The 24,102-nt window shown below is 31.2% G+C and overlaps 3 protein-coding genes and 1 long non-coding RNA gene across 4 annotated transcripts; 1 reads left to right on the forward strand and 3 right to left on the reverse strand.

Annotated features, from left to right (window-relative positions):
* Nucleotides 1-5,717: 5,717 nt before the first annotated feature.
* Nucleotides 5,718-8,162, reverse strand: LOC121129009 (transmembrane protein 64). Its single transcript, XM_040724650.2, has 3 exons — nucleotides 7,618-8,162; nucleotides 6,169-6,403; nucleotides 5,718-6,114 (listed from the first exon to the last, which is right to left on the reverse strand). Exons 1-3 carry the CDS (start codon nucleotides 8,160-8,162, stop codon nucleotides 5,923-5,925), a joined length of 972 nt encoding a protein of 323 aa, XP_040580584.1. The 3' UTR covers nucleotides 5,718-5,922.
* A 150-nt stretch (nucleotides 8,163-8,312) lies between these two features.
* LOC121129008 (glutathione hydrolase 7) lies at nucleotides 8,313-10,628 on the forward strand. The gene is made up of 4 exons (XM_040724649.1): nucleotides 8,313-9,079; nucleotides 9,147-9,330; nucleotides 9,419-10,060; nucleotides 10,135-10,628. Exons 1-4 carry the CDS (start codon nucleotides 8,313-8,315, stop codon nucleotides 10,384-10,386), a joined length of 1,845 nt encoding a protein of 614 aa, XP_040580583.1. The 3' UTR covers nucleotides 10,387-10,628.
* Nucleotides 10,629-12,763: 2,135 nt separating this feature from the next.
* Nucleotides 12,764-13,723, reverse strand: LOC121129558 (uncharacterized). The gene is made up of 2 exons (XR_005868452.2): nucleotides 13,103-13,723; nucleotides 12,764-13,047 (listed from the first exon to the last, which is right to left on the reverse strand). It is a non-coding gene; the product is annotated as an uncharacterized lncRNA (long non-coding RNA).
* Nucleotides 13,724-19,403: 5,680 nt separating this feature from the next.
* LOC121129259 (uncharacterized) lies at nucleotides 19,404-23,707 on the reverse strand. The gene is made up of 3 exons (XM_040724969.2): nucleotides 21,922-23,707; nucleotides 21,558-21,852; nucleotides 19,404-21,491 (listed from the first exon to the last, which is right to left on the reverse strand). The coding sequence occupies exons 1-3, from the start codon at nucleotides 23,470-23,472 to the stop codon at nucleotides 21,130-21,132; spliced, it is 2,208 nt and encodes a 735-aa protein (XP_040580903.1). The 5' UTR covers nucleotides 23,473-23,707; the 3' UTR covers nucleotides 19,404-21,129.
* Nucleotides 23,708-24,102: the final 395 nt, after the last annotated feature.

The raw sequence follows: 24,102 nt of genomic DNA on the forward strand, positions 1-24,102 counted from the left end.
TCTCGTTTATTATGCTTATTTAAGCCATAGAAGACGAAAAAGATCTTTAAAATTTTCAATTCCAGTAGGTTTGGCCTTTGAAGCCTATCTTTTAAAATCAAGTTGTTGGAGTATAATTACTATTCAAGACCACATTTCAAATTTAGATAAAATTAAAGATAATAACTAGGATTTGGAAAAATATATAAAGATTTTTGGCAAAATACCCTCACCGCACCTAGTTGAATAAAATAATATTATTACTAAATTTGGACAAAAATTGATCTTATGTTGTTCGGGCCAAAGTTATAACAATTGATAAGAAAACATTTCAGCATTCCAAAGATAAAATATTTATTAAGTTATCTTGAATACAGTTCCTAAAAAATGGGTTGAATCATACAAAAATCAAGAAAAATGACGGGTCTTATTTGGAAGCTAATATTTTTCTATTATAGATAGAATTAAAGAATACACCTTATATTCTTACTAAAGAAAAGTTCGATTTTAATTGATTTTTTCAGCTTAACTTTTAATTTTCTTATAATATATATATGTATTAAATAAGAAATGTAAGATTGCTTGAAAATGTTTCCAAATTAGATACAATTAAGTTGATCATTTGAATAAATATAAGAATTAATGAATATTTTAGAGACAAAAAAGTTCAGAAATTAAGGTAAAAGTCGAGTATACTACTCACATCGAATCAATAAATACTAATCAAATACATTTGATATAAAGCATATTTAAATTGGAGTTAATCTTCCTGGCTCTAAAATATTAATTACTTAATACAATTAGTCAAACAATTGACTTCATTATAGTATGTTTTCATACATTTTTACATTAAAAGAGAAAATAAAGATAACTTTGATTTAAATTGTTTCTTGTTTGTATAAGTGAAAATGCCGTAATAAATTTAATTTTGGATGCACAAAAATTACTAGCGAGCTTACAAATGTATCTTTTTGTGGCATTTTTTTCCTCCAACCAAGAAAAATTTGAAATTACAGAATATCTTCACTTGAATTGGAAAATTGTTTAGGCTTGAATATTGTTAAATCCACAGTTGTTAGAAATGACCTGCCTATTTTCAAATAAGTAATTTCGAGTTAACACATTATAGACGTGGAAACTCAACCTTAAAAAATATATAGAGCAACGTCAACTATATGTGTCCAAATATAAGGTGCCTACAGGTCAAATTTTTTGTAATGAATATACTCGAGAATACTACTCTATGAATGATTAACTATGAAACCTATTTAAATTTATCATTTTAATAGAATAAACAAGGTTTATTCTGCAAAGGAAGAAAAAGTTGCATATGTCATGAGGGAAAATTATATAGGAATGCCATTTGTGGTATCATGGAAAGGTGATATCTTGCTCGGGGGAAAAGATGTCATGTCAGGGGCGTCCGCAGGATTGTAATTGGGGGAGGGCTATTGTCAAAAAATCTATAGCTATTCACAAAAAATAACATAAATAATTTTTTTAGAAAAATCATTCAAAATTAAAATTTCGATTATTTAATTTTTGAAAAAAAAAAAAATCATATTCTAAATTTTTTGTAAAAATATGTGTAAAATCCACAGCTATTTACAATAAATTTAATTTTCGTAATAAAATTCCAAAAATCTAAAGTTGCTCTGAAACAAATATAATATTTTGCAAAAAATTTCGATAATAATTTCGAAAATTATTTTTCTTTTTTAATTTCAAATATAAATTATTTTGGAAAAAAATTTCATCAATCCGTAGCTATTCTGAAGAAAATTATTTTTTTTTTTGGAAAAATATATAAAAAAATTAAATTTTTTTAGAAAACTTTCAAAAGAAAATTTAAGATATTAAATTTTTTCTAAAAAAATTTCAAAAATTCATAGGTATTCGCAAAAAATTGAATTTTAGGTAATTTTTTTTGCTCTGCAACATAATTTGACCAAATGACCTATTTTAAAGAAAGTAAATGTTAAAAAAAAATCCCTAATTAGTGGTAAAAAAATTTCATTCTTACCAAAAAAAATCTACTAAAAAGAAAGAATACCATAATCTATAGCCCCTCCAGCACACCCCATGCCGACGCTTTTTGCGCGTAGATCATGATAAGGGTTGTAAATTTTTAAAAATTTTGGTTTGTAAAAAAAAGGAATCGACCATTCACATGATAATCCAATTTGAAGAATGTTTGAGATGTGAGCAGCTTGATATAATAATGAATGTTTTCGTTTGTAATATAGTTAGTTATGGTCTACAGATTAATTCACGATACCCTCAACCTTCCTGACGTACAAAAAAGGTATTTTCATAGCCAAATGAATTGTAGAAAAATTGTGTGTGGGGTCTTTGTTTTGCAACTTGGTTCTAGCTTTGGTCTTGAAGTAAAATATGTCATTGGAGAACGATAAAAAAGGAGTGAAAAAATGATTGCGAAAATATATGATGAGGTTTAAGTTTATTTTCTGTTGAAGTCCACAAAAAGGAACGGAAAGTATGAACGGCTCTCTTTTTTGTTCAAACTCCAAGTTTGATATAATCTTAAATATCTCCGAGTGAATCACCCAAAAGAAATGATTTATCCGTCCACTTTCTTTTCTAAATTAAAAAAAATATATATCTATTATTAAGGAATTTTTTGATCGTCTTCCAATATGAATGCAAATTACAAATTTTATCCTTGACTTGTTATAACATTTTATTATATACTGTGTATATAATTTTTATCTCCTAAATACTGATGGGATGCCAAATAAGCATTACATGGAACCACAGGCAATGAAAATAAATGTATGTTGTATCAATCAGGCATATTTAAGTACTGGATGGATATGTCTCTTACAGGTGTGATAAAAACAATGGATAAACACAAATATTCTAATGCGTATTAATTCTGATTAAGTAAAATAGCATTAGATATGGATTTAACTCAATTTTATAAATGTAATGGAGTCTATTAAGCTACCTTACTAGTATATTATACCCAATTATGAAAATCTCGTGTGTTAAAAAAAAACAAAAATCAATATGGTAACCCTGACAATTTGAAGAATGTTTAGATATAAACAAGAAAATTTGCTAAAATTACTCTGATGTCAATTTCCAATTCTACTCTGAGTCCAAGAAGGACTTACAATTATAACTACGCAACAAATCCTCTAGGTGACATCCGTATTTTATGAATAGAAACGAATATTCAATCAGGTTTTGAATATAATTGAATCTATTTAGGAAGGATATTGACTACTCAGGAATTAAAGAATAATGACAACTGCTAAGGAAAAGAAAATTCATTCTTCAGACTACCCATTACAAATGAATGGACCAGCAAAAAAAACCCACCGGATTTACATATTAACTATAGATTATAATATATACTAATCAGTAATCAATTAGGAGGGAGTGGGAAATATAATTGAAAATGGTCATTGACAATATTTATTCTCTATGAATTAAAAAAAAAAAAAAAAATATGCTATAAACTTCAAATAAAATACATCATAAAACTTGTCCAGATGAGAAATTCATCTATAAATTTTGTGAATAAATTTAATAAACCGATATTTGCAAAGAAAATGGATAAAGAGTACGATAAACCTACCAATATTTTTTTTCGTACTTTTAAAAACAAAAAAGTTATGGATAAATAATGTTTCGAAAAATAACACTCGATTACTGGTTCATTTTTAAAAATATTGGAAAAACTTTATATTATAAAATGTTCCAGAAATTGAAGCAAATAATATTAAGTATTGTTAGAATCTAAATTTTATGTAAAAAATACATCATTTTGTCGAATTTCTTCTTAAAAATTCACGTTTGATAAGAAAATAGGGGAAAAAATAAAAATTATTCAGAAAATGACAAATATTTCAGTTAAACCTAAATATTTATACGTGAAATTTATACGCAAACGAATTTACAAACAAATTTCTACAAACTTTATTTTATCTACAAATTTAATATTACATTGTTTTCATGCATTTTTTTATACCTAAAAAAAAATGTCATTTTCACCGATATTTATTATGCCTATAACTTTTTTGATTTTGTATAAATTTGGAAAACTCGGTCGTTCCTGGATGTCCTGTTATTAATAGTTTGTGTCTTATCCACTTCGTCAAGACGAAACATTACTATCCTTATGTAGTAGCTTTTTTATTTTCTAAAATAATTTATGAAGTGAAGTGTAATAGAAATAATAAAAAGGGAGAACTTATGCGTGCTTAATGAGTACGTAAGGACTTTAGTGAACACAAGATAAATACAAATACAAGGTTAGACCGCCATCATGTAATCAGCCTTGCTAGAATTCTTAATTTGATTGATTGTACCGACTTTTGGGTAGGATAAATAGATTTTGATAAAACACGCAACCAATCATATACTATGACGTCACTATTGCTAGATTTTTCAATTTGCTGTATCGTAGCGACTACTGGGAAAGACAGGAAAAACAGGAAAAATCACGCAACCAATCATATTCTTTGACGCTACTATTAAAAAGCAGGGTGGAAGTCAAACATCTGTCGTACACGTGTTTTGGTATTACGCTGTATTTCTATTAACCTTGAGTCAACCCACCTTTATTTATATGGTTTTTTTTTTTTGTTTTTTTTTTTTTTAGGGGTTGGGGGGGTACTACTTAACCCTGTATTTAGTCTCTTTGAAGTATAAAAAAATATTTTTGTGTGATAAATAACCCCCCAACACACACACACAAAATATGCACCCCATCTTAGCTTGAGCAGGCTCAAACGAGGGACCCATGCAAAGTTTCAGTCTCGTGGACCCAATGATGTGGGCACCCATAAAGGATACAGACAAACAAACTGTATTATATACATACAGATAATAAATCAGGAGCCTCCACAGGGTTATATATATTTTTATTTGGGGGGGGGGGGTCTTAGTTTAAAAAAAAAAAATTCAAAATGCACAAGTATTCACAGAAAATTTCCGAATTTTTTTTTTTAATATTAAATTTTGGAAAAATAGTTCCAAAAAAATCCAAGGCTATTCACAAAACTTAATTTTTTTGGAAAAAAAATTCAAAAATACACAGTTGTTGACAAAAAAATTTAATTGTAAATTAAATTAATTTTTTGATCTGATGCATAATTTTACTAAATTACCTTTTTTTTTAAACAAAAAAATCTTTAAAAAAAACAAAACCTATTTTGCGTAATTTTTTTCAGCCTGCCTAATAAAAAATTATAGTTAGAAGCAAAATATCCTTAATTATGTGGTTGGCTGTCGCAAGACAAACCAGAGAAGTTTCGAATAAGAAGACAAAGGTTGGGTCGTTGGAGAGCGTGAGGATAATTTAGTGAATAGCACTTAATCCATTCGAACCGCTTTCGTGTTTGTTTATCTTTCTTTTACCTTAATATGTAAATATTATATTTGTGATCGGTGTAATAAAAGTTTAAAAGAATCTTTCAATTTTTTCATCTTAGTCACTTTCATTTTTTTTCCTTCCATTTTTTCTCATGTCATTTTTTCCTGGCACCATTACAATTCATGCGTGTTTATCCCATATTTTGTGAAAGGTTGTTTATTAATTCCCTTCCAGTAGACTCTAGTAATCATTGACCTAGTAAATAAGATAAAGGCTCTAATTTATTGTCGTTGCTGAAGTACTCAAGTGACACCCTTGAGTCCTTTAGTCATTGCGATTAACAATAAGGAAATCGATATCCTTGAAATGGATACTCCAAGCAAATAAGACAAGATTATTGAGTCTTGTTAGGATTATATTAAAAAAATATCAACAAAATAAATAAGCAATATATTTTTACTATTAAAAAAATCATAGACCTTTAAAATCACTCTTAGGTACTGTGTATAATCCTTTTTTTTTTTTCGTTACATTACAAAAGTATATAAAAACACTTGACGTAAAAGTATACTTTATGTATTACATCTCAAATGCGCAACTTATTTGAGAACAATTTGAGGAGATTCCTTTGTGTCCATCATCACTTTGTTGGTAGCTTGTTCCTCCTGAATTCTAGCCAGTTGCTCCTTGGCTTTCCGAACAATGATCAGTCCTACAACAATGGCAATAATCATTTGGAGGAGTAAGACATAGAGTCCAGATTTAGAGGAGCTCAAATTGGAATGAAAAACCTGGGAAAAAATTATGCCAATTATGAGTTAGGGAATAAAAAAGTGGGTGCGTACCTCTTCCATGGAGCGAAGCGTAGTTCCCATATATAAGTTCAATATCTGGCATGGGAAGAGCCCTAAAAATGTAGCAATAAGATATTGAAATGTAGGAATATCTCCGAGTGCAAAAACAGCATTCTGAAAGCCAAAAGGAATAGGTGTTAGGCGTGACAACATAACTAATTTGAAGGCCTTAGAGCATGACAGAAGTAAATGGATTTGTTGGAAAGTATCTGAAGAGAAAAGAATCCTGTCAAAAGAAAAAAATGCAATTAAATTTTTGTGAGTTAGATAATATCATGAAATTCTAGAATATACATATATAATATTCATCAAGATACTTAGAGACAAGTCTCTAAGTATCTTGGTATTTCCAAGATATAGATGCTATGCATTTGTTACTCCTACAATCTACATGTTCCTCTGATATATATACAAAGGTAGAACTGGATATTGTATAAAGAAATACTATAGCAACACTATGACAATAGGTAGTGGATTTCAAGGTTATATATACATGAATATTACTTAAAATGCCAAGGAAATCTCGTATGTGAGTAACTAATCATCATACTGCGGAAAATGAAAACAATTTTGAACCAATAATAGCCATAGAATAAAGAAACCAACACTTATTTTCTGTGTACTTCCCATAATATAATAATTAAATGTAGAAAATATATTAATGATCTCTCTAGAGTGATAACGGTTAAAATGACGCAATCCTCCTTCTCACAAGAGTAATCCACAACTTCCATTCTTCAAGATAAATCCATAAATTATAATTTTATAATGTCCTTGACACGAGAAATATTTGAAATCATAACACACTTGCAAAATATCTTGCAATGTCATTATGCAATTTGTAAATTATGATATGTGAATAAATTATATATATATATTATTAGGACATTGTATATGCAATATGGAGTTAAAAAGTATTCCGGTTCTTTCGTCTTTTCAAAAAAAGCTTAAATGCTACGTGAAATACCCACAGAATATTTAAATATACTCCATAATTAGTAATTATAATACGAAATTCAGGCCACGACAAAAGTGTTTTCATATAATAGATAGATAGACAACTGCATCTCTCAAAAACTCCGAGAGTTACCCATAGAGTTAACTTTATTCAAATATCGTTCCAGTGGATGTTAATTTTTATAAATAGCATTTTTGCAGGTATGTTGCCCAACAAGCAAATAGCAATCTCTCAATTCTCAATATGATGCACTTCCTTATGAAACAAATATAAAATTGAGGCATGTATTGTAATAATAGAAATCCTTGTAGAGATATGTGTATAATAACTAAAATCTAACTATAATTAAATTCATCTACTTAGTTCTAATGATGTAAAATTATTTAGAAATAAAAAATGAATGCACTGATCATAAATGTATAATTTGAATGATATATCTTATTTCATGGAAGTATTAGAAATGAATAAATATAAAGACTTACTTCTTTAACCACTGTGTTCGAAGACAACATTTCATAAGCGTATGAGCAATACAAACTCCTGTAGTCGCTGTGAGTAGAGTGACTGCAAGACCATTGATGAATCCATAGAGATAACCCGTGGCTACATTTACGACAATGTATCCCCAAGTAAAGGGTAGAGAAACTAATGTATAGAGTAAAACAAATGCTACCAAAGCAATATTATCATTCTCTCGTTCCTGAATCCATTTAAGGCAGAATGGTAGATATTGTCTCAGAAGTGCATAGCAAATAAGAATGAATGTGAAGATAAATGTAGCAATGATTGAGCATCTGAGACAATTTGTAACACTACAAGAAAAATGTTTTTTAGATGAAACATTCTTTTTGTCGTCTTGATCGACAACGGTGACTGGAAGCACCGATTTTGTGTCTTGATGATGCATCCCTAAAATGACATGGATTGAATGCGAGTGAGGAACTAAGCTTTGGTGTTGAGATTCACATGCTATTAAATGTGATGTTTTATTGTTACTTTGCAGAACAGTAGTTCGTACCTGTGTCATATAACGACAGAAGAATGTATTCTAATGTGAATACTATACAGTAACAGAATATTGTATGATGTGTTGGGGCAGGACGAAGGCGCTCTTCTTCTCAAAAAGTCAGTCTCTTTTACCTTCTACTCCAAGAAGAAGAAGAAAAAATAGGATCTCATGCTCAAAAATAACCAAGGGAATTCCTCCTTCTACGGAGCTACTGCGGCAGAGGAGGATCCAACATTTACTATTGCTCAAGATGTTTCTCCACCTCGTCCTCCATCACTGGGATGCTACACCAGATTTGACACTAGCGATGCTTCTATTAGGTCCAAACCCCATATTCAAGGTCGTGGACTTCAAGCCATCGTTCTCATCATGTTTCTCCTTGCCTCCATTGTAACACTCATTCTACTCCTTCAAATTTATTATTACGGTAATAAAATTGACCATTCTCGTTTCGAAAAAACCGTTGCAGAGGATCCGCGATGTTCAGAGTTGGGGAATCACGTTATGAAACGTGGAGGAAACGCTGTAGATGCTGTTGTAGCAGCTCAAATATGTGCCTCACTTGTAGCTCCTCATTTGACTGGTATTGGAGGAGGAGGCTTCATACTTATTCATGCTCGAAGATCCAATAAAACGTCAGTCATTGATTTTAGAGAGACTTCGCCCAAGTCAGCTCGAAATGATCGCTTTATGTCAAATCCTAATATGGTTGTTGCGGGTAGAAGCTCTATTGGAATTCCAGGATTTTTAAAGGGACTTGAAACAGCCCATCAAGATTTTGGATCTGGAGATGAATGCTGCTCTTGGAATTCAATCATTCATTTGGCATTAAATGCTGTTCAAAGAGAGTTTTTAATTACGGAGAGCTTTAAAAATGCTACTGTAAATAAAATATCAAGGAAAGAACTCGAAGCTGATGATTCAAACAACCTTAGGTTAGACAAAGTTGACATATTAAAATAAATGAATTCCTTTTTTTCATTAAATTGTACTGATTTTTAGGGCATTTATTCGCCCAAATCAGAAGATGATTCCTGGTGAAGTTCATGAGTCTAAACTATTTGACAAACTGATCGAGTCCTACGTTGAAATTGCTTCAAATGGTTCAAATGCTTTCTATGATGGCCAGTTAGGAAAAAATCTTGTGGATGAGACTTCAGGATTGATAAATTTAGAAGATCTAAAGGTGATTATAATAAACTGATTGAGGAAAGATTACCGAATATGATCGTATATAATAATGATTTGATATTACTAACACATTGATCTTTCAGAGTTATAAAGTCTTGAAGCGAGAGCCAATTTCTACAACTATAGCAAACAAATATCAAATATATGCTTCTGGTCCACCTAGTGCTGGACCAAAACTCATAGCAGCTCTCAATGCTATTGATGCTCTAAAAAATGAACGCGGTGTTCAACTTCTCACATGGGGATATTTCAAAAAAATTATCACAGCAGCGGATCGATTGCAAAGATCCAAGTATGAGCTGGGGGATCCCTCCGATCCTCTTGTCGAAAAAATTGTACAAACATTAATGGACAGAAGCGTTGGTGAATTATTGATTTCTGATGTTTCAGATTCTGAAGAATACAGAGATTATCCCAATAGAATACCAACAGGGGCTAACATAGTTGCCATGGACTCTAAGGATGTATATGTGAGCTCATTTACGTCATTGAATAGTCATTTTGGATCCAAATTTATGACATCCGACGGAATTCTTCTCAACAATGCAATGAGCAATTTTGACATTCCTTCAAGCGAGGGGCAAGGCTCGCTAGACTCGATAAATCGTTTGTCAAGAGGCAAAAGACCTGCCAGTCCAGCTGTTGTTGCTCTTATTTTGGATTCAGAAAATATATGTGGAACGAGGATTGGGATTGGAGGTGCTTCGTATTTCAATGTTGCACAGGTATGAATAGGGACAAAGAAAATTGTGAACTACACTTACCATATACGTGAAATGTTAATTACGTTAATCTTTAGGTTCTTAGCAACAGTCTTATATACGGACAAGACTTGGAGTCTTCCTTACAACTACCTCGAATCTTTGTGAGTAATGAAACTACTGGATTTGAGATGGCTTATCAAGGAGTTGATCAAAAAATATTGGCAGAGTATTCAAGGGAAAAATCATATTATATTCAACATCTTCCATTTAATACCGTCAATGCAATCAATAAAACATTAGATATTGTATCCGTCTTACGAGATCCTAGGGGTGATGCTGTGTATTAATTAGTCATCGAGTCATAAGTATTCAGCACTTACAAAAGTTGAAGCAGCCATCAAAAGTATTGTGTGTTTATATATATATTATAATATAATTATTTTCGAACTAATCACTGTAATTAAACCAAAAAATAATTACTTACATATTAGTATTAAGGATTCTAGAGTTATAATATTTGTTGATTAATGTAAAATTATATTGCTTTCGTTCTACAATTTTGTTGTTAAATGCAAATTATTATAAAATACTTTATAGTTTTCTGTCTGTAATTATCTGTATTATTGTCCTTGGTTACTTTTTTATCAAAGTCATTTCTATACATTCGTAATTTCTTGTCGGAAACAAATAGGATATTCCATAAAAAAGGGTAATGGAGCATAAATGTTGATGAAATAAGGAAATAACATTTATAAAAATATTATTAGCTGGTGGTATATTTTATGTATATATATTTATCAAATTTTCAATGGGCCCTCTCAATCATTCAATAAGCCGTATGAAAAGTTGATCTCCTTAGTGTCTTTGTGTATTGTAAAATCCTTGGTACTCTGTGTAGTTTCATCATCTTTTTATTTGTTAGACTATTCTCAAAAAATGCCTTCTCTTTTTGTATTATAACTTATACTATTTATTGTCTGTTAATATGATAGAAGGTAAAATCTGTTAATATTACGTAGTTTGCCGCCAACATGAAAGAAAGCTAGAATGATTTTTCTCAAAATTTAATCTGAATTACATGATGTATTCCTTAGCAAATCATTATTGGAAATTACTATATACAAATTATTCTGATTATTCATTTGGGGAAGGTGTCGCAAATTAGACATTAAGTAACGAAAAGTCACATTGTGACAATGAAAGAGTTATACATTGATATAATGTATCTATTTGAAAGGCCACATTGGGATCAAATATAGTCTGATAAATCAATTGAAGGCTATGAACTTTAATTAAGTTTGTTGGATAATTCAATCCACTGCTTATTCCAGAAGTTTGAATGCAAAACAAAATACAGTGTTGATCTTATCTACTAGTACACATTTTATTATTTTCCATGTTTCAAGACTAAAATTTATACAGGAGGTTTTGTATGGTCATTTATTTAACAAATCCATCTGAAAAGAGTACTCAGGACAACTTTGATTCAATATGTGAGCCCTCAGTTCTAATAATTGCTTTAATACGAGGCCTAAATACCTTGCAGACTTTGCCAAAAAATTTGCGACACCTTCCCCAAATGAATAATCAGAATAATGTGTATATAGAAATTTCCAATAATGATTTGTTAAGGAATACATCATGTAATTCAGATTTAATTTTTGTTGGCCTTGAGAAAATTTAGAATCGTCTTTCCAACCGTCTCAGCTTGCTCTGTTCAAAGATAAGGTGTCTTGTTGTCCTCCTCTGTGATTTTGCACCAATGTCATTCCGGATTGAAAATAATAAAATGAATAAGACAGATAACATCAACTCTGTATTCGTCAAAATATTCGAATGTCTATGAAATATTGGGCTGTATGCACCGGGGATTGGATCAAGTACATTGGTACTGTTCCTTAAGTGTCCTTAAGTCCTACAATTTAGAACGTATACGTATACTTAAGTATTCATGAAACACGATTACTGTTACATAGTTTAATTTAGTAATGAGGCCTGTCCTCTCTATTTCGGACGATAAATTGTCTTCATTGCAAGGAATTTCTAAGCTCCTTCTAATAATTTACTTCCTATAAAAGTAGACTAGTTCATTAAATGGGATTGAGACAAGACATTAATTAAATAAATTCTTCATAGTACTTATACCACAATACATTGCAAGTTCTTGTAAATCACTTAAATACATCAAAGAAATAAGCCAAATACTTGTATTTACAATTTCCATTTACTTGACTTCAGTACATTTAAATCACATGGTCTCATCCCTAGTATGCGTCATATATGATTTAAAAAAATATTAACATCTTGATTTTTGTACAGTACAAGTTGTTTTTGTGCACATTTAAGTTGTGCTTACAAATTTCCCTTAAAAAAGGTCTTATATATCATTACTATGAATGGGTAACGTTATTGCGTTGATAATTGATTTTATCACTGTTTTCATCCGTACCATTGAGACTGAATGAAAGTGCTTGGTGTTGTAATCAATAGTTTTCGATTACCAGTATTAAGAAACAAAAGTGTTGGTATTTTCCAAGTAATTAGGAAATAACATTGCTACTCTATCAGACAATGAGGGAAAAAAGTGAAATGCAGCATTATTGGAAAATGTTTTTGTCTGTTTTTATACAATAAGATGCACCATCGCCAATGAAACCCCTTAAGTCTCTCGCCACAGAAATCGGAGGCGAAAAATAAATTAATTTTTTAATTTTAAATTGGACATCATTTTTACATAATTTTTAATCAAACTTCGGTAATGTCCATCACAAATATACATTTAAACAATTTGGATTGTCTTTTTTTTAGGTCTTGATGATGTCGATGGAATTATTTTGACGTCCTACATAAGATTGAATCCGATTCTTGGCAATAATTTTCTAATTAAGAAGCTAATATCATTCCAATATTTAGAGGAAATGACAGTTTAATATCGTCAACACTTCTCATGCCTTTATTGAGAACATTACCATTTTACAACAAAGATGATCCAGAACTGGACCCTTTTCCTATATTTTGAACATTTGATAAAAAATTAGTAAGATAATGAATTAATTTTGTTACCATTCTTGGCTATACGACATTGGTTGAGAAATGATGATTATGGTTATGTTAAAAATGCCTTGTTGGACTAAGACTAGAGTTTAGGATCGACTTCGAAATAATTGTTGCTAACATTGTTGATACGGATTGTATTTGTATTTACTTCTTTTCCAAACTTCTCATAGCTGCTCACAGATAATGTAATAAAACGTCATGACAGCTAAGCTTCTCTTCTCCAAAACATTTCTCAAATTGTCAGTGTTACCACGTTAATTTTTGGTTTCTTTTTTTAGCATAACAGTGAATAGTATTAATTTCATCCAGGCTTGTGAACAGAACGCAAAATGTAGCAGTGTTTTATTGAACGTGCGTTCAATGAACGGAATTGATTATTTTTTTTTTTAAACGACGGAACGCTAGAAATGAGATTTTAGCGTTCCATTTCAATAGGTCATAGCAATTTCGGAAGGGTTTAGTTGTCCGCAGGATGAGTATCCTAGAAACATGACTATGCAAATTCAGGGGCAATTTTTAAAATTGGAGAGGGACTTAAAGTCTCCTCCTTTCCAGACGCCCCTAATGTTAATATTTATGTGAACTAATCAATCTAATAAGTCCATAATAATTATTTATGTCCCTTTTACGCAGTATTAATTTAATTTCTTTTGTACTCAATGAAACACATTCTCAAGAAAATTATTTCAAGAGTACTTAACAGCCAAAAATAAAAATCAAAGACGCATTTTGGTTTGGATTTAAAATTACTTCACATTGATTGGATATTTGAGTTACTGGCTGCAATAAGGTCAATAGTATTTCTATTAATTTTGGCTGCAATGTAATCTTTCAATGTCGCCTATATTCAAAGTTTCAATCATTTATATCTATAAAATGACAGGCAATATTTCAAAGAGATATTACAGTCAATTATAGGGATTGAATTCAAATTTTTGGGATGAATTGAGATACCCGAGAGTGTTAACTGTAGTTTAAAAACTCCGTTGTATCTACTTGACTTAATTTTGCCCCAATATTGTTTCAGAAATTATTATTGTTTAATTTCCTAATTCAGTTAATGTGTTGGTGAATTTTGGCTACTTTAAGTACAATTTGCAGTACCTTCAAAAGATTAATCAGAATCATTTGTTCATTGAAATGAACTATAATTTCTTGGAAAATGAATTCCATGTTCAACTTTGAGAAAAATGTTTCTTGCTGCCTTTTGGGTTAACGAGTTATAAACATTCAATTTTATTACAATGACACAGTACTATTAAGAGTTGGTCATAAGTTATATATAATCAATTTTAATAATTGATTATTACTTAATTAATCAATATTTAAAAATGGGATTATGAGGGGATGGATATGAAACACAACGGACATGGATATTCACTTCTGTGAAAATAAAATATTAATGTTTAGAACTTTAGTTTGATTCTTTTTTTATGATTCCCATAGACATTTCAGAGACAAAAAAAGCTTTGGCGACCCAGACATACAGGAAAGTGTTTTTGTTTTTCTACGCTCAATCTAATTTAGCAATCTCATTTGGAGTATCCAACATTTTTATGCTTCAAAAACTGTACTGCTTCATTAAACGAACGTTTTAGGGTATATATAATACTGTACACAGGAGCATCCACAAGGGGGGTGTTACTCGGCTGTAGCCCCCCGGCGAGCAATCTTTAAAAAAAACAAGGTCATTGATGGAGGAAATGTTTATAGAGACTTTTTTTTCTAAAAAAAGTTATCAGTGGATTCCAAAAAAAAGAAGTAATTCGTTTATGGAAAAAAATCAAGCCCCTCCCCTCCAAAAAAAAAAAATATATATATATTTATAAATAACCCCACTGACACCCATGGTATAAGCCTGGTACTCCCTTATAATTGGAACGCGGAATGGAACAAAAATAATTGCTGAACGTTGAATAAATAAAAAAATGAACAGAACCCCTAAGTAGCGGAACGCTTATAAGCCTGTTTTCGTCATTGAACATAAGTGACTCGATTCGTTTTGTAAAGTGAGTTTCACACATATAAAATTTACCACTCATCCTCTTTCAATTATTCTGATCCATTTTGACTATTTTTTTAAGTTATGAAATATTCAAGTAGAGGAGCATATATTTCTGTAACGCACGGTAGTTAATTGAGTTTGCTACTTGAGTGTACTCTAATTTGCACACATGTGTAGTGTATATTAACAAACGACAGTGAATGAACCAAATTAATTAATGGACTGATTTAAAAAAAGAAGAAGAACTGAATCATCAAAAGAACGAAATACCAAAAGAGATGAATCCTTTATAGATGGTTGAGTAGACTCAAGTGAACTGCTACCTGAATATACCAGTGTTCATAATTTATAATTTGCTTAGACTGGCGTAGTTCAATTTAGAAGAACAGGTGATTTTTGGAATCTGGATTGTGCCCCTCATGCAAAGGGGCCCTTAATTGACTTCTAAAAATCAAAATATTTTTGACCTTTGATTATTTAAATGTCTCTTGGGAGTACTTCAAATTTTGACGACCAATCTAATTTCTCAAAATACTCATCAATATTATTTTTTTGGCCAGACTCGACACTCTTTGATTTTTTTAAACTATATCCTTAAGATTTGAGAAATGTTCATAAATTGGAAGCTCACACTACTCCCAAGCAAATTTGGAATTAGCTTGGAGGTAGTAGGTTATAATTCCCGCGCCCATGAATAGAAGGGGACAATTTCTAGTAATTATTAGATACTCAAGAAAACAATATATAGGATAAAATTAGGAAGACGAATCATTATGTTAAGATAATTGCAATTGCTTTTTTTAGTCTCTATCATAGGGCTGATTCATCGCCGTGGATGACTGTAAGTGTCTGGGTACATCCAAACGAATCTCTGAGCCCTCCCCAGTGGAGGTACAGATCTAATAATTCATCCTCATGTATGCATTATGAGTATATAATAATTCTATTGAGTTTTGGTGCGATATTAGTCCCATGCATCTGCAGAGAAGTCGTGCCGGACATTAAGTAGTCACTTTGGAGATGGGATTAAGGCGGGAATGAGACATATGATATTTCTGAATTAAGACCTTTTTTAATATCAGCAGCTTGTTATATGATATTTGGGAGATAAAATGAATTACTACTATAAAAAAGGAGAACCTTCTACATTTAAAATAGCATTAGTGTAGTGAAAATTTTATAATTATATTTAAAGTCATGGACATTTATTTTATTATCCAAAATTTTATATCCATTTATATCAAAGATTGGCGACAATTCTTCTTTTCGAGGGAGATGTTTACACACCCACGACTGATTAAATAATGAAAAAAGAAGAAGAAAGAGCACACGCATCAACCGTTTTTCTTTTCCTAATCAGTAAAGTTAGTTCTTTCTTTACACAGATCCTTCTGTACCTAGAGTGATTTTCATTCTATGCAGTACATTTTTAGCTTAAATGAAATCCTAATAGAACTTATAATTTTAACTTGTTTGAAAAAATAATTATATACTCGTATTTATGTTGGATTTTTCAAAAATATTCTAGTGTCTATGGATTTGCACTTATTAAGTATAAGTAAACATTAAAGTATTAGATTTACTCCATTTTGGTGAAATATATATATATAAAGTAGGAATCCCCTGAGCACGAACGTAGACACATTAAGCTCTAGAGAATAACTTCTCCCGAGGGCGTTGTCCATGAGCTACGGCCATTCCATTTATTTTGAGCATCGGTATATTAACAAAATAGCCTGTACTATTTTTATGTCGATGCTCCAATTACTGATATTTTATCATCCCTAGTACGAACAAAACTAATCAAAAACATTTACTGTATGTATTCTCAATATTGTTCAGACACTCTTTGGAGCAACAATAGCTCATTGACTCTTTCTTATATTTATAATAAAACGTTTGAAGATGTTTTTGTTGACACAAGACCTTTAATAATTTGCTCTAATGGGCATAAGAGTTGTTTACCTATAGTAGTTTGTATACAAAGCGACAGAGAGTATCAAAGTATCATCAATCAGCCATGAGTTTGGGTATAACTACCAATTAAAATACATTGGAAAAAGTTTAATGAAAATGGTACTATGGATAGAATCTAATAAACAAGTATTTTACCTCACAATGTTTTCTCTGTTCTCAACAGATCCTATGAGGTTGGGAATTGGGTATAGACTCTAGATATGCTCCATAGCACACATCAAAGTCCACTCAATTCTACTTTAAAATAGCAACAAAGTCAGTGGAATTTTGCTCAAAGGAACTTTTTCCACCGTCATCACCAAACCTTGAATCCCCTTGACAACTATGTGAAATCAGTGGCGATCGAAGGGGGATAGGAGATGTAGGGATTTTACGCCCCCCCCCCTCGAAAAAAATTATGTTAGTTTTGCCATGATAAAGAAAATATCATCGTTTTGTCAAGATGCGATATTAATTTCTAAAAGATTTATTTTCTAAAAAAAGGTTATTTGATCAAATTAAGAGACGGAGAACTTTGGTTAGTTTTTCAAAAGCGAAGCACCCTCCCCCCCTTTGCTGCCTACCCCAAAATACCACCACTCTAAAGATATCTGTGAAGAAGCACTGGGCCAAAATGATCCTTAAGTTATTATGCTAAAGCTTTGGAAAAAGGGTGTGAAGAATAATATAACTTTATCTGGGAGCCTTAGAGTTTATTTGATTTAAAATAAATCCTGAAGGTAGTTGAGTAATGTTTTTCAAAGAGACTCACTGTGAAGGCTTTGTTCACATAATTATATATTTAATCATTATTATTTAATTAATGTCGAGTAATGTGGTTTTTATTCAGGGTGGAGCGATGTATGTATTGTTGCACAGAGTGGGTTTTTTAAAATAAATAATACGTCTAATAGCTTAACTTATTACAATTCAAAAATGGTGTAAAATTAATATGTTATAATGAAAGTTAGGAACTTTTATTTTTACATAATATAAGTGTCCAATGAAATTTGAGACAACATACTATATATAAGTATCTTCAATAATATGACTAATTTTAAGAATAACAAATTTTCTTGCGCTCTATGTCTCGTGGCTCAACATACCAGAATTTATCAAATTTAACAAGTGACATAATATTTTTTTGAGTAACTCCTACTTTGTAAGAGAATTATTGTGTAGATAGCCCCTAAAAAATTAATTTAGAGTACAATCGTGGGTATTTGATTGGGTAGTTAATAAATAACTCATTTTTTGGGCCAGCAAGGCATAAATATTAAAATATGTACGCCTTAGATTTTAAATGGACCATTGTCACGGTTTCATACAGAAAACACCTACTGCTTTAAACTTCAGGTATCTTACAAGAGATATAATATAATAAGACAAACAACAACTGAAATAACTACGTCATTTCAGCTGTTTGACTTATCATAAAAGACCGCTCCAAAGACTGACAAATTTTATTAGGACCGTACTAATAGGACTGTAGTCTTTATTAATTTTTTTAGGCCGATCCACCACTGATTCCAATGAAAGTACCTTCCGAGCCATGACTCAAGTGCACAAGTCTTTCTTGTTTTTTTTCTGCAGATTTTTGACCTCCGTCTATAGTTAAATCTTTGAAAAGTTTATGCTGATGTTCCTGCTTTGACTACCTATAAAAATTATTACATGCGGTTCACAATCTTGCTCATATGCCTGAGATTATCTATGCATCTAAATATTGTCGACAACGTTGCAGAGGTTTTAATACGGAAAATGGAAATACATTTGAAAATAAGAACGAAGGAAAGAAGAAGGCGTCTTCACTGCTTGACAACATATACAAATAAGATATTAAGCCTTGGATTTAGAGTGGGATATCCACTCTTTAGTTGTTTTTGTAATAATTACTCCTTAAATGAATTGTAAAATCTAATTTCAGGTGTGATTATGCAGGAGTAAGTTGTGAATTCGTCTCAAATAAAGTATCAGGATAACTCAGAGTCGATCCGTGTTCTTCTTTTGCCATGGTTGTGATATTTAAATAGGAGAGGTGAAGGAAAGGTCATTATACTGTAAGTCCATGCTGACAAGTGAAACTTATTGACTATTTTCATTGAATCTAGTTCAAGCCTTCATAAAATAAAATGTTCTTTAATTTTTACTTTGATTTTGATATCTAATCAAGTTGCACGTCTTTAAAATGTGGAATCAAGTCCAAATCCTCACCTCTGTCAAATATAATAATCCAAATTGAAACTTTTAAAACCGTTCACAATTTTGAGATAGAGCAAGATACTAAACCTTACTCAAATTAATCTTCTGAAAACTAAATTAAGAAAAGGAGACTGAATCCTAGGATTTTAGTTTTTTGAATGATCTATTTTGATTCACATAATATTTAAGAAGTAGAGAAACAAATCTACATAAAAAGTGTCTATATTAACATTTATTTGATCTGGAAGGCTCAAATTTGTTATACAAAAAAGAGCTCAGTTTATATTATTATTAAGGAGATAATATTTACATTATTAAATAAATACCTTAGAAGCTTAATTACTTTAAAACGACTGATTCTTTTTATACATTAATTATTATAATAATACATTTAAAATGGTCTTTATAAAAGAATGACTTAGTGATAGTGAAGTGAGAGATAAGAGATCACATGTTAAACTTATATTTGATTCCAACAACAATTCTTTGAAAAAAAAAATTAAAAAATACGAAGGATAAAAGGTTTTTGAATAAGCTGTATGTATCATGATTGACAAATTAATTGTAGGGTATAAAGTATTGTCCAAATGAATCACTTGTTTATTTTCAATCAGTAGAAGAGCAGCAGGGGAGCCTTAAAAAATATAAAAAGTAATATTCTTTTTTCAATTGAATATAAACAACATTTATGGAAAAAGGCATTTGAAAAGTAAAATTGTTCTTTAACTCTCCGTTTGTGAACATTCATATTATAACACAATGAATAAACTGTAAACATATTTAATTACATGATAAACAGTTGATGAGGTTGCCTGTATTATGTATATAAAATAATGGCTCTAATATTTTAATTTTGTAATAACTACCGTTGTAGGCCTAAGTTTTCACATCGACAAAAAGAAGAATCCAAGAAATCAAAAAGAAATACAAAGGAACGGCAAAACATTTAATTAAATTAACTGAACCTTGATTAAAAAAATTCTAAATATACAAATAAATCTTATACAATTCATTATCAAGATCAATTAGGAATTGTTTATAATCAGATTTAGTATTTCAGGAATATAACGAAAAGTATTCGTGGCAACGAGTAGATATAAATATAAAATAAGAAGCCTTTAAAAAAAATCTAAGTCTGTATAATATCCCAGTTCACTAACGGAGGGGGAAAAAAAGTCATTTAGGACGATACGATAAATTATTTTGTGAAAAACAAAGATTTAGAAAAGAAAAGTCAGAAAATAGCCGGAAATAGCCAAATCAAAAGAAGATTTGAAATGTACCTTCTAAAACAAATACAAGATCCAAAATCCTTCTAATTAAAAAAAAAAAAAATAGACTTTTGTAAATCTGTGGTGTACAGAGACAAATCCTGCCACTTCGTTACTGTCTTTAATGCAGAGGTGTGTATACGTACCATAAAGATAAAATACATAGTACGCTGAGCAAAAGCAAGGGAAATTTGACCAAACCAATGGACAATATATAGTAAAAATAGTAATGTATACATCAATCACTCCAGATCTTGAATAAAAACTGAAGAGTTCAATATAGAAAAATATAATTAAAAGTAAAAAATAGTGAGGATCGAGCATAAAAATATTTGAAGGAAGTGGCCTCTTTGCTTTTAACATACTAAATGATAACTACTACAATTTGAGAGTGTTTTAGTGAACAATTTTCTTCTTCACATCATCACTCAATACTTTTATCTCTATGACACGTACATTTACATAAGTACCTGATTACTTTTTCTTTGGTAATCACAAGTTATGGGGTTGTTTGAAAATAAATTGACTTGTATTTATAATACAATGTTTGGGATTTTAATGGGAAAGATAAAGCAACTTTTGTTCTTGGATATCCAAAGTTATTTGTCTATACGTAAATAAGAGGATCTACTCTTAGGAGTGTATTCACACTCTGCAGCCTCCTTCTCCTCGTCTAGTTTTTGAGAAGATGACATTTGAAAATACATTTTATTGCAAATTTTTGAATACTGGGTCCACATAGCATCGTTTAGCGCTTGCTCTCTTCGGCGATATGCGGGAGAAAGGAGTCTTTCTAATCTGCCCATCAAGGTTGAGAAGGTGGGTCGTAGAGATGGAACAGAGTTCCAACAATCATTCATTAGTGTATCTATTTCACCTGGCGTATGAAGGGGTGTCATCAATCTTTGACCACTACTAAACGTTTCTAAAAGTAATTTGTTTATGTTGTCACCTCTAATGCCTGAAAAATTCCAAAGAATAAAAAAGAGCTTATTAAGATTTACTGGAGCGTCATTGTATTTCTTACTTGAATAAGGTGTTTCTCCAAGAGAGAAAATTTCCCATATAACGATTCCAAAAGACCAAAGATCCGTATATTTCGACAACTTAATATCTCTCAAAGCTTCAGGAGCCATCCATCGAGAGGGGAGTACATCTGTTCTCATATCTGAAGTGACATAATGATTGTAGAGTCGGTGAGAGAGACCAAAGTCGGATATTTTTGCTGTTAAATCTGTTGTAAGAAGAATATTTCTTGCAGCAAGATCCCCATGAAGTTGAATGACATCTCTTTCATATAAAAATGACATTCCGCTTGCAATCTGGAGTTGAAGAAAAAAAAAGAGACTTTTGAGACAATGTTAATTGAGAAATATGAATCTGCTCCTCACCTGAAATCCCCAGGAAATCATGGTATTCACGTCCTCATTACATTTGTTATTTCCGTCTTGAATATATCCCTTATATGTCTCAAAGGCAAGAGCCTCCTTGTACCTTTGTCTCTCCAGACGAAGATATTTCAAAAGAGAATCGTTTGAGCAATATTCAAGAATGAGATAAAAAGTTCCTGCTCTATCCATTGTAACTCTTTGAAGATTAACTATATTTGGATGATATCCAATTTTTAACATGGTTTTAGCCTCTTTGATCAATTCCCGTTGCTCAAAACTATCAACTGAACCATTGGATTTGATGTACTTGACAGCAACTTCCCAACAAGCTCCAAAATCCCTTAGAATGGCTGCCTTTACACGTCCAAAATTTCCTTCACCAATGACATTGTTCATATCCAGATTGTTAAAATCTGTGAATCTATCCTTGAATAGTGGTTCTTCGTCAATCTTACTTATTTCGATTTGATGATCCCCATGAGCAATTATGGCAGTAGTTGGAACAGCTAGAAATTGATTTCCAGATGAAACAAGAGTATTATTACTGATATATGTGGATGTAGTAGACTGTAAACTGAGTAATCGAGGTCTTCCTCCTCCCATGATCATTGCTGCAGTTGTACCAGAAGAAGACTGAAGATCCAATTCCTCTTCATTCGTGACAATAAAGGTTTGAATAGCACCATTTTTAGAGCTATTTTTGATTCGATTCGCAGCGATTACGAGCATTGCGAATAAAAGAATGATACAACTCAAACTAAGCATAACTATAAGAACAATGGGATGATCCACTTTAAGTTGAACTTTTTTAGGCTCAATGACTTCATTAACAGGCCAAGAGAGTTTAGAGTACCATGTACGAGTTTCATCAGGGAAATTTGTAATGAAACACACTAAACTGGCGTTGGTTAAAGTTTCATTATGAACAGTAACTTTATAATACTTGTAGAACTTGGAGGCCTCAAAGGAAACTTCATGAGGCGAGCATTTCCGTTTTTTATCACAAATCACTTCTATGTTTGATCCATTCGTGGATGGAAAATGTTCGTTATAAAATAGACAGGTGTGGAACCCAAGATTGACTTTTATAAGATATGTCTTGTTATCGAGTCTCTCTTTCTCTGTCTTGAAGTAAGGTTTTCTTTTTTTAAGGGCATAGAAATCCAGAGACCTTGAACGATTCAACGTAATCTTGTAAAAGCCTTCTTTGACACTTTTTTCATTCTCATTGATGAGTCTGGCTATGTGATGATATTTGGTATCCCTTATGAGCTTCCACCCGCTCAACTCATCACTGTTATTTCTAAGAGTGAAATATCTTGATTCCGCGTTTGGAAAAGTTAATCTTATTGAACAGTTGGAACTCGAGTCTTCAAAAGAGAGGAGAACATGAAGGCCCTTGTCTTGCTGTATGTAATTTATTGTGGAGTGTAATGGATCTGGACCAATGATATTAGATTTGGGCGAACATAGTGGACCGCTTAATGACTTTGAAAAGCGGAGTTTGATGACTATAATTAGTACTAAGTAGGGTGTCTCTAAAAGTCTCATATTGTTTGCGTATGGACTTAACGTGTTCCTTGAGTAAATGGTGCTCTGTGCTTTTGTTATCCTATTTCCTATCACTTTTAAGGTTCCATATCCTCCACTGGAATATTTCACTCATGTCTACTCCTTTATTTTGATAGTATGTTTCAAATGACTTTGCTCGTAATAAATTAAACCGTATTTGAAAACTAAAGAGAAAAATTATCAATACTTTTTTTTATTTTCTTCAAATTTGAATGCGCATTAAGACGTGATAAATTAGGGATGTAGCTAACTTGATAACTAACAGCTCATATAAAAGGACATTTTAGAGAAAATTCCTTGAATCCTCAAAGTCCATACGTATCCTTATTCGAGCAATTGAGAAAATTAAATATATTTAGTATTAAATGTCAGTGTATCAAATACGTTTATTTATATCACTAATTTTGGGCGCTAAGGAAACAAATACGATGTCAGCTTACTTAGGGGGCTGTAAAGTATACCCCATGCCTTGAATAAAATACTAATAATATAATAAAGGAACCAACAATTCTTGATGTAAATAACATTATGGCAGAAAAAAAAAAGAAAAAAACAATACGTGAAAAATAGAATGAAGGATTTTGTTGTTGCTTTGATGGAGACCATTCA

Source organism: Lepeophtheirus salmonis, chromosome 14 (assembly GCF_016086655.4).
Source record: "Lepeophtheirus salmonis chromosome 14, UVic_Lsal_1.4, whole genome shotgun sequence".
NCBI classification, from domain to species: Eukaryota; Metazoa; Arthropoda; class Copepoda; order Siphonostomatoida; family Caligidae; genus Lepeophtheirus; species Lepeophtheirus salmonis.

Coding starts and splice junctions, on each gene's coding strand:
- LOC121129009 (XM_040724650.2), bottom strand. CDS start 8,162: ATGACACAGGTACGAACTACTGTTCTGCAAAGTAACAATAAAACATCA. Junction 6,404..7,617: donor CGAACACAGTGGTTAAAGAA/GTAAGTCTTTAT, acceptor TTCTTTTGACAG/GATTCTTTTCTCTTCAGATA. Junction 6,115..6,168: donor CGCTTCGCTCCATGGAAGAG/GTACGCACCCAC, acceptor ATTTTTTCCCAG/GTTTTTCATTCCAATTTGAG.
- LOC121129008 (XM_040724649.1), top strand. CDS start 8,313: ATGCTCAAAAATAACCAAGGGAATTCCTCCTTCTACGGAGCTACTGCG. Junction 9,080..9,146: donor GATGATTCAAACAACCTTAG/GTTAGACAAAGT, acceptor ACTGATTTTTAG/GGCATTTATTCGCCCAAATC. Junction 9,331..9,418: donor TAAATTTAGAAGATCTAAAG/GTGATTATAATA, acceptor TTGATCTTTCAG/AGTTATAAAGTCTTGAAGCG.
- LOC121129259 (XM_040724969.2), bottom strand. CDS start 23,472: ATGAGACTTTTAGAGACACCCTACTTAGTACTAATTATAGTCATCAAA. Junction 21,853..21,921: donor TGATTTCCTGGGGATTTCAG/GTGAGGAGCAGA, acceptor CTTCAACTCCAG/ATTGCAAGCGGAATGTCATT. Junction 21,492..21,557: donor TGGAGAAACACCTTATTCAA/GTAAGAAATACA, acceptor GGAATTTTTCAG/GCATTAGAGGTGACAACATA.